This window comes from Somniosus microcephalus, chromosome 29 (assembly GCF_052327205.1).
Source record: "Somniosus microcephalus isolate GS21.2 chromosome 29, FLI_Smic_1.0, whole genome shotgun sequence".
Taxonomy (NCBI): Eukaryota; Metazoa; Chordata; class Chondrichthyes; order Squaliformes; family Somniosidae; genus Somniosus; species Somniosus microcephalus.
Genome location: NC_141015.1, coordinates 36,564,361 through 36,578,071, shown reverse-complemented (window position 1 = coordinate 36,578,071; position 13,711 = coordinate 36,564,361). Strand labels below are relative to the sequence as shown.

At 48.5% G+C, this 13,711-nt stretch overlaps 1 protein-coding gene across 4 annotated transcripts in view; it reads right to left on the bottom strand.

The window, feature by feature from the left end:
* Nucleotides 1-13,711, bottom strand: part of LOC147098642 (PH and SEC7 domain-containing protein 1-like) — a 303,222-nt gene that overhangs the window by 125,617 nt on the left and 163,894 nt on the right. For all 4 annotated transcript variants that reach the window (XM_085970604.1, XM_085970603.1, XM_085970606.1 and 1 more), the window contains one exon: nucleotides 2,823-3,017. In XM_085970604.1, the coding sequence (XP_085826730.1) occupies nucleotides 2,823-3,017 (195 nt within the window). The remainder of the gene's footprint in view (nucleotides 1-2,822; nucleotides 3,018-13,711) is intronic.

Here is a 13,711-nt window from a genome sequence, read left to right as displayed (position 1 = left end):
TACTGCGGAGGCACGTGAGGACGCATAAAACGGACCCCCTGGTCGAGCGGGTGCACCTCCTACACGCCAACCCCCAGTATTCCTGGGTGACATACCCAGACGGGCGGGAGGACACGGTCTCCATACGAGATCTCGCACCCTCGGGTACCCCTGAATTACCACCGTTATCCCCCTTACCACCGTTATCCCCCTTACCACTGTTATCCCCCACCACCCCTCCCAACCCAACCCCTGCAGACGGCATGCCAAAGCCCCAGGAATCTTCGCCAACCACCCAGACACCAGACCCGACGTCGGATGCTGCAACACCACCGCCGCCACCACGACGATCAGGACGTCAGACAAGGCCTCCTGATAGACTTAACTTGTAGTACCCTTCACCCCGCCGGACTTCACATTAAACAAGGGGTGAATGTGGTAAACCACTGTATTGTATATTGCCACCTCTGGGTGGCGCTGTGTATGGAGGCATGCCTCAGCTGACTCCACCCACCACTGTGTGGGTTTCGTTCAGACTTGTTCAGTCACTCACGAAGAAGCATGGTCTCTTCTTAGCTAATAAAAGCCTTATTCATCTCTTCTTTCGACTCATCATCTCTTCTTCGACTCATCACCTTTTATGAAGTAATTGATAAGCGTATCAGAAAGAAAGACTGACTTGCATTTCTATAGCGCCTTTCACGACCACCGGATGTCCCAAAGCGCTTTACAGCCAATGAAGTGCTTTATGAAGTGTAGTCACTGTTGTAGGAAACAAGCGCCCACAAACAGCAATGTGATAATGACCAGATAATCTGTGGATTGAGGGATAAATATTGGCCAGGACACCGGGGGTAACTCCCCTGCTCTTCTTCGAAATAGTGCCATGGGGTCTCCTCCAAAAGACAGCACCTCCGACAGCGCGGCACTCCCTCAGCACTGCACAGGGAGAGTCAGCCTAGATTTATATACTCAGGTTTCTGGAGTGGGACTTGAACCCACAACCTTGGGACTACAGAGGAGGGAGTGCTACCCACTGAGCCACTGGCTGACGCAGGAGGGAGAGAGGAAAGGAGGAAGAACAGAGAGAGAGGAAAGGAGGAAGAATGAGGAGAATCGTCACAATTTGTTTGTGACATGTTTAAACATCTAGACTGCAGCACCCTCTGGTGGTGCAAGACGGTAAACAGGAACTGTGTATTCCAAATGCTGGTTTGAGCGAAAGAGTCTGAACTTGTTTGGATATTTCGTAGAATAATGATGTGAGAATGAAAGGATTTGCGAAAGTCACATTTCAAGTCACAATAGCAGAGCTTGCGAAGTTTATAGTCAGCTGCTCCCAAGATTAAACAGCTGCCGTGTAACCGCACTACAATGCCTGTCGTGGTGCATGTGTGTGTGTGTGTGTGCGTGTGTGTGCGTGCGTGTGCGTGTGTGTGCGTGTGTGTGCGTGTGCGTGTGTGCGTGTGTGTGTGTGTGTGTGTAGGTCGATTTTATGATTTGGTGTGCCCAGCACAGTTCCGTGCAACAGGAGTGCAGAGCAGAAATTGGGGTGAGGAGGCCACCCCGCCAGAATCGTGCCTCGCATAGTTTGCCACTCGTTAAGTTTGTTATTTTTAAACAGACAAGCTGCAGCAATGTAGGTGAGGAACCACGAATCAGACACACTGACTGCTGCACCCCAATTTCTGACATGCGCTCTGATCACATGGACATTTAACCCCTTTACCCTTTTTATTAGCTCCCTCTTCCCTCTTTATTTCCAGCTCGACTCCCTTTCCCCTCTTTATTTCCAGCTCAGAAACAAACTGGAACGACTGACACAAGCTCAGCATTATCTGTCCAAGTTTTATTGAATTTAATTGGAAATCTAAGAGGTATTCCAAATTCAGCCCGGCTCCCTTTCTAGCTACAATGGTAAAGAGTTCTCACACTACGCCCAAACATTTTGTGTCAGCCGTGGCTCAGTGGGCAGCACACTCACTTCTGAGTCAGAAGGTTGTGGGTTCAAGTCCCACCCTAGGGACCTAAATACATAAATCTAGGCTGACGCTCCAGTGCAATGCTGAGGGAGTGCTGCACTGTCAGAGGTGTCGTCTTTCGGATGAACGTGGCCCCATCGACTCTCTGAGGTGGATGTAAAAGATCCCACGGCACCATTTTGAATAACAGCAGGGGGAGTTCTTCCTGGGGCCAATATTTATCCCTCAACCAACATCACTAAAACAAATTACTTGGTCATTATCACAGTGCTGTTGTGGGAGCTTGCTGTGTGCAAATTGGCTGCTGCGTTTCCTATGAAGTACTTCATTAACTGTAAAGCGCTTCGAGGCGTCTGGTGGTCATGAAAGGCGCTATAGAAATGCAAGTCTTTCTTTCTCTAACCCCCTTTTTAGAATAAGGGGTCGCCCATTTAAGACGGAGATGAGGAGGAATTTCTTCTCTCAGAGGGTCGTGAATCTTTGGAATTCTTTTCCCCAGAGAGCCGTGGAGGCGGAGTCAGTGAATATATTCAAGGTGGAGATAGACAGACATTGGAGTCGAGGGTTATGGGGAGCGGGCGGGGAAGTGGAGTTGAGGCCAAGATCGGATCAGCCATGATCTTATTGAATGGCGGGGCAGGCTCGAGGGGCCGAATGGCCGACTCCTGCTCCTAGTTCTTACGTTTCCTCTTTATTTCCAGCTCTTCTCCCTTAACATAAGAACACAAGAATTAGGAGCAGGAGTCGGCCATTCGGCCCCTCGAGCCTGCTCCGCCATTCTCAAGAAGATCATGGCTGAGCTTCGACCTCAGCTGCAATTTCCTGCCCTACCTCCTTGTCTCTATTTCCCGCTCTACTCACTTTTTCCCCAGGTGTCGAGCCACATCTGACCTCTTAAACCCGTCCAGGTAATAGAGGCGCTTGGCCAATCGCTTGGCGGCCTCTTGGTCAGTCTTGTTGCCATTGGCCAAAGTATCGGTGCTGCCCAGGGCCAACTGTTCGGTGCTGTCCATCTCGGACTCCGAGTCCAACACCAGGTGGTTCAAATTGCTGTCACTGGGAATAAAACACATTTAAAAAATTAATCGGTAAAATCTACTCGGCGCCTACTTGCTGCATTTCATGAAACACCTCATAATTCTAACAACAGACACACATCTCACTCTTAAATTTAAGTAGCAGCTTATCACAACTCTCAGAAACACCTTAAACCTCTTCAGACGTGACAACTTACTTTGAAGCTGTTATGTAGACAAGCGCGGTAGCCATTTTGTGCACAGCAAGATTCCATAAATGCCGGTGAAATAAATGATTAGATCTTCTATTTTTGGCATGTTAGGCTGGCTGATGAAGGAATATTGGTTTGGGATACCAGGAAAACTCTTGCCATTTTTCGAATAGTCCCATGGGATCTTTAACAGCAGTCGAAGTGTGAGGGACAACATTATGTCCAATGACAGAACAGGGCCTTTATTTCAGCCTCTGAGGGAAAGGTCTGTGTAGAATTTTCTTCTACTGCACACCTAAATATATTGTTGCTGTTCAATCAAATCTTCAAAAACCTTCATTGTTTGACAAGGAAAATAATTAACAAGTTTAAAGATGGGACTGTCATGTCGTATTGTGTCTTCGCAGACAATACAGGATTCAACAATTATTAAAGAATCTTGTTAAACAACTGATTAATGGGGTGAAATTGAAAAGACATACAACACCTTATCACATATCTCAGAGACATCACAAAGCACATCCAATACAATGAATTACTTTGAAGTGCTGGGGCTGTTCCTAAGGTAGGCGAACACAGCAGTTGTTTTGCCCAAATCAAAGAATGCACCAACAGCAAGTTCCTGAGGGTGCTATTTTAATGAATGCGTTAAAGAGCACGCTAAGGAACTTCATAGAAACGAGACAACTCATTCATGACAAATATCACCGAGAGCTATTCCATAGAATGATGGGACCACTCTCAGGTCACCACTGGAGGCTTCGTGGAAACCCTCACATCACCAATTGAGGGTCCATGGAATGATAGACGATCCCACATCACCAATCGAGGGTCCATGGAATGACAGACACCCTCACATCACCAATCGAGGGTCCATGGAATGATAGATACCTCCACATCACCAATCGAGGGTCCATGGAATGATAGACACCCCCACATCACCAATCGAGGGTCCATGGAATGACAGACACCCTCACATCACCAATCGAGGGTCCATGGAATGATAGACACCCCTACATCACCAATCGAGGGTCCATGGAATAATAGACACCCCTACATCACTAATCGAGGGTCCATGGAATGATAGACACTCCCACATCACCAATCGAGTGACCATGGAATGATAGACACCCCCACATCACCAATCGAGGGTCCATGGAATGATAGACACTCCCACATCACCAATCGAGGGTCCATGGAATGATAGACACCCCCACATCACCAATCGAGGGTCCATGGAATGATAGATACCTCCACATCACCAATCGAGGGTCCATGGAATGATAGACACCCCCACATCACCAATCGAGGGTCCATGGAATGATAGACACCCCACATCACCAATCGAGGGTCCATGGAATGATAGACACCTCCACATCACCAATCGAGGGTCCATGGAATGATAGACACCCCCACATCACCAATCGAGGGTCCATGGAATGATAGACACCCCCACATCACCAATCGAGGGTCCATGGAATGATAGACACCCCCACATCACCAATCGAGGGTCCATGGAATGATAGACACTCCCACATCACCAATCGAGGGTCCATGGAATGATAGACACTCCCACATCACCAATCGAGGGTCCATGGAATGATAGACACCCCCACATCACCAATCGAGGGTCCATGGAATGATAGACACCCCCACATCACCAATCGAGGGTCCATGGAATGATAGACACTCCCACATCACCAATGGAATCTGCTTAGGTGCCTTTATTCAAAATGCAGATAAAGCATTAATTGGATTCTGGGGATCTTTGATGAACTAACATGGTGATACCCCGGCAGGACATCATCAGCTTGGCAAGTTTGTGAAAACTCCTTGTTGAAGCAACACCATCCTTTGGCTCCTTTTCAAACCATGGCTAGATCAAACCTCGGAGTCACCTATTTTATCCGTGTTATTCTCCCTCAATGTTTACTGACCATCTCCCGCCAGCTATGGTGCAATGCTCGGGTTTTGTAAGGACTGAGAAAAAGCAGGGGTTACCGCCTTACGTGTGTAACAGCAACACCAACAGCAGCTTGTATTTATATAGCGCCTTTAACGTAGTAAAACGTCCCAAGGCGCTGCACAGGATTATTGTAAGACAAAAATTTGACACCGAGCCACATAAGGATAAATTAGGGCAGGTGACCAAAAGCTTGGTCAAAGAGGTAGGTTTTAAGGAGCGTCTTAAAGGAGGAAAGAGAGGCAGCGAGGCGGAGAGGTTTAGGGAGGGAATTCCAGAGCTTAGGGCCCAGGCAACAGAAGGCACGGCCACCAATGGTGGAGCGATTATAATCAGAGATGCTCAAGAGGGCAGAATTAGAGGAGTGCAGATATCTCGGGGGGTTGTGGGGCTGAAGGAGATTACAGAGATAGGGAGGGGCGAGGACATGGAGGGATTTGAAAACAAGGATGAGAATTTTGAAATCGAGGCGTTGCTTAACCGGGAGCCAATGTAGGTCAGCAAGCACAGGGGTGATGGGTGAACGGGACTTGGTGCGAGTTAGGACACGGGCAGCCGAGTTTTGGATCACCTCAAGTTTACGTAGGGTAGAATGTGGGAGGCCAGCCAGGAGTGCGTTGGAATAGTCAAGTCTAGAGGTAACAAAGGCATGGGTGAGGGTTTCAGCAGCGGATGAGCTGAGGCAAGGGCGGAGACGGGCGATGTTACAGAGGTGGAAATAGGAGGTCTTAGTTATGCTGTGGATATGTGGTTGGAAGCTCATTTCAGGGTCAAATATGACACCAAGATTGTGAACAGTGTGGTTCAGCCTCAGACAGATGTTAGGGAGAGGGATGGAGTCAGTGGCTCGGGAACGGTGTTTGTGGCGGGGACCGAAAACAATGGCTTCGGTCTTCCCAATATTTAATTGGAGAAAATTTCTGCTCATCCTGAACTGTATGTCGGACAAGCAGTCTGACAATTTAGAGACTGTGGCGGGGTCGAGAGAAGTGGTGGTGAGGTAGAGCTGGGTGTCGTCAGTGTACATGTGGAAACTGACGCTGTGTTTTCGGATGATGTCGCCAAGTGGCAACATGTAGATGAGAAATAGGAGGGGCCAAGGATAGATCCTTGGGGGACACCAGAGGTAACGATGTGGGAGCGGGAAGAGAAGCCGTTGCAGGTGATTCTCTGGCTACGATTAGATAGATAAGAATGGAACCGGGCGAGTGCAGTCCCACCCAGCTGGACGACGGTGGAGAGGCGTTGGAGAAGGATGGAGTGGTCAACCGTGTCAAAGGCTGCAGACAAGTCAAGAAGAACGAGGAAGGATAGTTTACCTTTGTCGCAGTCACAAAGGATGTCATTTGTGACTTTGCTGAGAGCGGTTTCGGCACTGTGGCAGGGATGGAAACCTGATTGGAGGGATTCAAACATGGAATTGCGGGAAAGATGGGCACGGATTTGGGAGGCGACAACACATTCAAGGACTTTGGAGAGGAAAGGGAGGTTGGAGACATTTGGAGATAACAGACATTTATATAAATCAAAATCGGTTAACATTTTTTTTGATTCCTCTCAAAAGCTCCGGGGCAACAAATAGGTACAGAGTGGGTGAAAGTGCTCAACTAACAATAATAAAACTCAAACAGAACCTCCTTCAGGCTATTCCAACAGACAGCCGCCTCCTGTAAACCTGATTGGTATTCGGGCAGAAAGGAAATGTCAAAGCACTAACAGGCTTTTGTCCAAATGTGTTCCTCTGTGATGTTTTACAGCCATAGAGTGGTACAAAGCTCACGGGCAATCTACCGATGTGTCAGTCACGCGACTCTTTCGCGCCTGCAATTGCTGGATTTGTTTCAAATCATGATCATCAAACATATCAATGAATAACCTCAATGGAAGTGGTTAAACAGATAAAGAAGCTTGTGGTGTACGAAGCGCGCACGTATGCGGATCGCGATGGGTAATTCACTTGTGACTGCCTTAAAGGAATGTAAATCCTACGTAAACTTGAGCTCATCCAAATCTCCGGCTGCCCCGTGTCCTAACTCGCACCGAGTCCCGTTCACCCATCATCCCCCGGTGCTCGCTGACCTACACTGGCTCCCGGTTAAGCAACGCTTCCACTGAGTTTGAGCTGGTTACAGCATTGGAGCAACTCAGGATGCGCCAATGAGTTATCTCATTGAAACTTATAAAATTCTAACAGGACTAGACAGACTAGATGCAGGAAGGATGTTCCCGATGGCGGGGGAGTCCAGAACCAGGGGTCACAGTCTAAGGATAAGGGGTAAGCCATTTAGGACTGAGATGAAGAGGAATTTCTTCACCCAGAGAGCGGTGAACCTGTGGAATTCTCTACCACAGAAGGCAGTTGAGGCCAATTCATTAAATATATTCAAGAAGGAGTTAGATATATTTCTTAAGGCTAAAGGGATCAAGGGATATGGGGAGAAGGCAGGGACAGGGTACTGAGTTTGGATGATCAGCCATGATCGCATTGAATGGCGGAGCAGGCTCGAGGGGTCGAATGGCCTACCCCTGCTCCTATCTTCTATGTTTCTAGGATTGGGCCAAGTGTGTGATGAGCTGGTATTTGGGAGTACCACTGAGCCACATCTGGCACATCAGTGTTGTGTTACTGTGACTCGAAAGATTATAGATTCCGGCAGTAAGTGCACAGGAATGGCTCAATATCCTTGGCAACTAAGGAGTCCCGATGTTCACATTTTTTGCACCGAATCCCAGTTCTTTTCGAAAGAAACCTTAAACAGCACCTGCTTACTGAAGTGGTTATTCTGCTTTCACCACTCACTCCATCCCCGTCCCATCCCCTTTCCCACGCCCCCTACCCACTTCAGCACAGCCCCATCCCTTACACCCACCACTTACACATCCCATCACAATCTCATTCCCATTTCCTTTCCCCCCACACTTCCCTCCATCAGAACCTCAACTCAGCCTTACTCTGACCAAGGGTCAGCGACCTGAAGCGTTGACTCTGTTTCTCTCTCCACAGATGCTGCCTGACCTGCTGAGTATTTCCAGCATTTTCTGTTTTTATTTCAGTCTTACCCTAGTTCCTGTCTCTTCCTCAGCTGTGACCACTTGCCCCCTGCCCCTCTCTCTTCTTTACTTCACTGTTCTAGGTCACGGACCATTAAATATTGACAAGTAGAGCCTGAACACTGGCCGTGAACGCGAGTACAACTTGAGTTAAATGCTGCATTGATCTATTTTAACTTGAAAAGTAAGTTTCAAATGCTATACTTACTGCTGACTGCACTCCAGAAGATATGGCCTGCTGTGGCACAGTCAGTGGCGAACACCATTATTCAGCAGGAGCAAAATGCGGAGTTCAGTCAGAGGAGCAACGCACAAAAACCTCTTTGCTCAGTTCTTCACTGGTGAGGGCCCACACACATGGCAACCAGTCTGTCGCCAGACACAGCCATACAGGTGGCAGGCTTGCGCAGAGCAGAGCAATAAACATAGGTAAGCTTGCCTCCGCCGGACTGCCTTTTTGGCATTAAACATTAACAAGGCTGCCCTGGAATAAAGGAGCTTCAGTCTCTTTTACTTTCCAGAGCAACCACATCCTGAGAACATCATTTGCCAGCATTTGCATAGAAGGTTGGATTGAGTTCCTGCCTCTGCCTCCCGAGTAACAGCTTGTTCCGTTCAGCACTGCACGCAGGCTGTTTCAATCCACACGGCAGATACAATAGAGTCCATTAATGATTAAACAGCCACCGCCTGCTTCTTCCGTTTAACCAGTAAATAACAAAGACCAACGTTTGGGGTTTATAAAAGCCCCACGAGTTGTTTGACAACCCCTGCAGTTACCCCAGAGAAAGTACTTAGTGTCGGAGTTCGGACCAGGGGTGTCAACCCTTCAGGATTGCCATGGAGCCTCCAGGAATTAAAGATTAATCTCCAGGGAGAAAAATCATAGAAGCATTTTAAAAATGGTGTTTCTTTTTAAATTGACTTTGAAATTTTCGTTTATTAGTTATGAAGATGGTGGGTTTTTTTTCAAATTCGTTTCAGAATCACAGAATCACAGAAACCCCACAGTGCAGATAGAGGCCATTTCGGCCCATCGAGCCTGCACCGACACATATCCCACCCGATCCCCGTAACCCCTACACCAACACATATCCCACTCTAACCCCGTAACCCCACGTATTTAATCCCCCTAACACTAAGGGTCAATTTATCATAGCCAATCAACCTAACCCGCACATCTTTGTACTGTGGGAGGAAACCGGAGCACCCGGAGGAAACCCACGCAAACACGGGGAGAATGTGGGCGTCGCTGGCAAGGCCAGCATTTATTGCCCATCCCTAATTGCCCTTGAGAAGGTGGTGGTGAGCCGCCTTCTTGAACCGCTGCAGTCCCGTGTGGTGAAGGTGCTCCCACAGTGCTGTTCGGGAGGGAGTTCCAGGATTTTAACCCAGCGACGATGAAGGAACGGCCGATATATTTCCAAGTCAGGATGGTGTGTGACTTGAGAGGGGAACTTGGAGGTGGTGGTGATCCCATGTGCCTGCTGCCCTTGTCCTTCTAGGGGGAAGAGGTCGCGGGTTTGGGAGGTGCTGCCGAAGAAGCCTTGGCATGTTGCTGCAGTGCATCTTGTAGATGGTACACACTGCAGCCACGGTACACCGGTGGTGGAGGGAGTGAATGTTTAAGGTGGTGGATGGGGTGCCAATCAAGCGGGCTGCTTTTTCCTGGATGGTGTCGAGCTTCTTGAGTGTTGGTGGAGCTGCACTCATCCAGGCAAGTGGAGAGTATTCCATCACACTCCTTACTTGTGCCTTGTAGATGGTAGAAAGGCTTTGGGGAGTCAGGAGGTGAGACACACGCCGCAGAATACCCAGCCTCTGACCTGCTCGTGTTGCCACAGTATTTATGTGGCTGGTCCAGTTAAGTTTCTGGTCAATGGTGACCCCCAGGATGCTGATAGTGGGAGATTCGGCGATGGTAATACCGTTGAATGTCAAGGGGCGGTGGTTAGACTCTCGCTTGTTGGAGATAATCATTGCCTGGCACTTGTGTGGCGCGAATGTTACCTGCCACTTATCAGCCCAAGCTTGAATGTCGTCCAAGTCTTGTTCTGTCCTATATGTGACCCACAGCAGTGTGGATGACTCTTAACTGCCCTCTGAAACCTAACAGCAATGACTGGTATGCACAGAACACTGCGGCTTGTGCTCAAACATCAGTACTTTTTTAATATACTAGTCGGAGAGTCAAGGTCAAGCGCAGTCTTCGGATGTAGTGGGATTACAGGCTGGGAGGTGGGGTGATAGCTAGACCAGGGCTTATAGACGCAACTCACCCCTCCATTGTAAGGTCTTACATACTGCCCTTATATTTCCATTATAAATTCCTCTGTCTAGACTTGAGGTTTTGATAGAGTAATTAGAAAGAAAGAAAGACTTGCATTTCTATAGCGCCTTTTACGACCACCAGACGTCTCAAAGCGCTTTACAGCCAATGATTGGAGTGCAGTCGCTGTTGTAATGTGAAAATCTGTTTCCAGTGGCAGGATTTTCGGTAACCAGAGGACACAGATTTAAGGTAGTTGGCAAAAGGACGAGCGGGGGAGATGAAAAGAATTTTAAATAATTGACGGGAAAAGGTTTGCAGGGCTGTGGGGAAAGAGCAGAGGGGAGCGGGACTAACTGGGGAGCTCGTTCAAAGAGCCGGCACAGGCACGACGGGCCGCATTGGCTGCCGTGTTTCCTACATTACAACAGTGACTACACTTCAAAAAAAGTACTTCATTGGCTGTAAAGCGCTTTGGGACGTCCTGAGGTTGTGAAAGGCGCTATAGAAATGCAAGTCTTTCTTTAAACAATGTTTGACTGACACTGAAACTTGTTCACTATAAACATAGCTGACTGCAAGCAGGTTTCAGCGGATACTATAACAACAACAACTTGCATTTATATAGTGCCTTTAACGTAGTAAAATGTCTCAAGGCGCGTCACAGGAGCGCTAGAAGGAGCTATTAGGACAGGTGACCAAATAGGGAGCTATTAGGACAGGTGACCAAAATGTTGGTCAAAGAGGTGGGTTTTAAGGAGCCTCTTAAAGGAGGAGAGAGGTAGAGAGGTTTAGGGAGGGAATTCCAGAGCTTTGGGCCAAGTGCTGAGGGAGTGCCGCACTGTCGGAGGTGCCGTCTTTCAGATGAGACGTTAAACCGAGGCCCCGTCTGCTCTCTCGGGTGGACGTAAAAAATCCCATAGCACTATTTCAAAGAAGAGCAGGGGAGTTCTCCCCGATGTCCTGGTCAATATTCATCCCTCAACCAACATAACAAAAACAGATCATCTGGTCATTATCACATTGCTGTTTGTGGGAGCTTGCTGTGTGCAAATTGGCTGCCGCGTTTCCCACATTACAACAGTGGCTACACTTCAAAAATTTATTTCATTGGCTGTAAAGTGCTTTGAGAAGTCCGGTGGTCATGAAAGGCGCTATAGAAATGCAAGTCTTTCTTTTTCCTTTAAGGCAGCTGAAAGCACGGCCACCAATGGTGGAGCGATGAAACTCGGGGAGGCGCAAGAGGCCATTAAAGCCAGGCTAGCGTCAGGGCAGGGGAGAGGCACAGTGCCCTGCCAATGCCTGACAGACTGGCAAGAAGTGGGTTCACCCCACGACCATTTAGCACAAGGCCGCAGAGAGGCACAGATTTGCAGCTTGTTGTACCTTGTCCAGCCAGTAGGTGTCCTTACACCACAGCAGGTCAAATTCCACTTCAGCCTTCACTATTTACTGTTTCTAACAGTGAGTGTGAATGGTATGACAATGGATAAAACACTCAAACCACCAAATCCACAGGGCACCATCTTCTTCTTCTTCTTAGGCAGTCCCTCGGAACCGAGGATGACTTGCTCCCACATTAAAAATGAGTTCTCAGGTGACTGATGAGTCCGATGCGAGACCTACAGTCTCTGTCACAGGTGGGGCAGACGGTGGTTGAGGGGGCTAGTGGGTGGGGTGCTTGGGTTGACGTGCGCTCCTTGCGCTGCCTGCGCTTGGCTTCTGCTTGCTCCCGGCGAAGAGATTCGAGGTGTTCGGCGCCTTCCCGGATGCTTCTCCTCCACTTGATGCGGTCTTGGGCCAGGGATTCCCAGGTGTCAGTGGGGATGTTGCACTTTTTCAAGGGGGCTTTGAGGGTTTCCTCTGCCCACCTGGGGGCTCTCTTGCCGTGCCGGAGCTCCGAGTAGAGTGTTTGTTTTGGGAGTCTCGTATCGGGCATGCGGACAATGTGACCTGTCCATCGGAGCTAATCGAGCGTGGTCAAAGCTTCGATGCTGGGGATGTTGGCCTGAGCGAGGACTGTCTTACACCAAACACTACTAACAAATCCAGCATCATCATCATGGGCCTATTCTCTCTGGAGTTTAGAAGAATGAGAAATGATCTCATTGAAGCATTTAAGATTCCGAGGGGGGATTGACAGGGGAGATGCTGAGAGGCTGCTTCCCCTGGCTGGGGAGTCTAGAACCAGGGGGCAGAGTCTCAGGATAAGGGGTCGCCCATTTAGGACCGAGATGAGAAGAAATTTCTTCACTCAGAGGGCTGTGAATCTTTGGAATTCTCTACCCCAGAGGGCTGTGGATGCTGAGTCGTTGAGTATATTCAAGGCCGAGAGCGATAGATTTTTGGACTCTAGGGGAATCAAGGGATATGGGGATAGTGCGGGAAAGTGGAGTTGAGGTTGAAGATCAGCCATGATCTTATTGAATGGCGGAGCAGGCTCGAGGGGCCGTATGGCCGACTCCTGCTCCTATTTTTTATGTTCTTATGTCCTTTCAAGAAGGAGTCCATTTATTAGGATCCATTTTACAGAAGCACTTGGGCCTCCTTGAAAATCGAACAGTTTCAAATTTATTAACCCTGGCATCTCATTTTGATTCCTGCGATTGTTGTTTTTGATTTTGCAGTGGGGTATTTTGGTTTCAATAATGAGACCCTAATGACCTCCGCAGCAGATCTGGCTGAGAGGAGTTTGGACCTGACATTGTTGGGGCAGCTCCATTAACAGTGCACAGCTGAAATATCCCAGCTTAATGGCGATGCCAGCCTCACTCACGCCACAAGGACACGCTCCCCCGGCAATGCCAAACAACTTTTAAAATGAGAAAATCAAGAGATAGCAAAGCACGAAAGAATGTCAAATTCAAATGCTAACTTTTTTGTATTCTTTTCAAAGGGGTCCTGACAGTGAGATTCCTGTTTTAATCCTGGCCCTGATAGCGAGACTTCCCCTTTAATTCAGGGCACTGATAGCGAGACTTCCCCTTTAATTCAGGGCACTGATAGCGAGACTTCTCCTTTAATTCAGGGCACTGATAGCGAGACTTCCCCTTTAATTCTGGCCCTGATAGTGAGACTTCCCCTTTAATTCAGGGCCCTGATAGCGAGACTGCCCCTTTAATTCTGGCCCTGATAGCGAGACTTCCCCTTTAATTAAGGGCCCTGATAGTGAGACTGCCCCTTTAATTCAGGGCACTGATAGCAAGACTTCCCCTTTAATTCAGGGCACTGATAGCGAG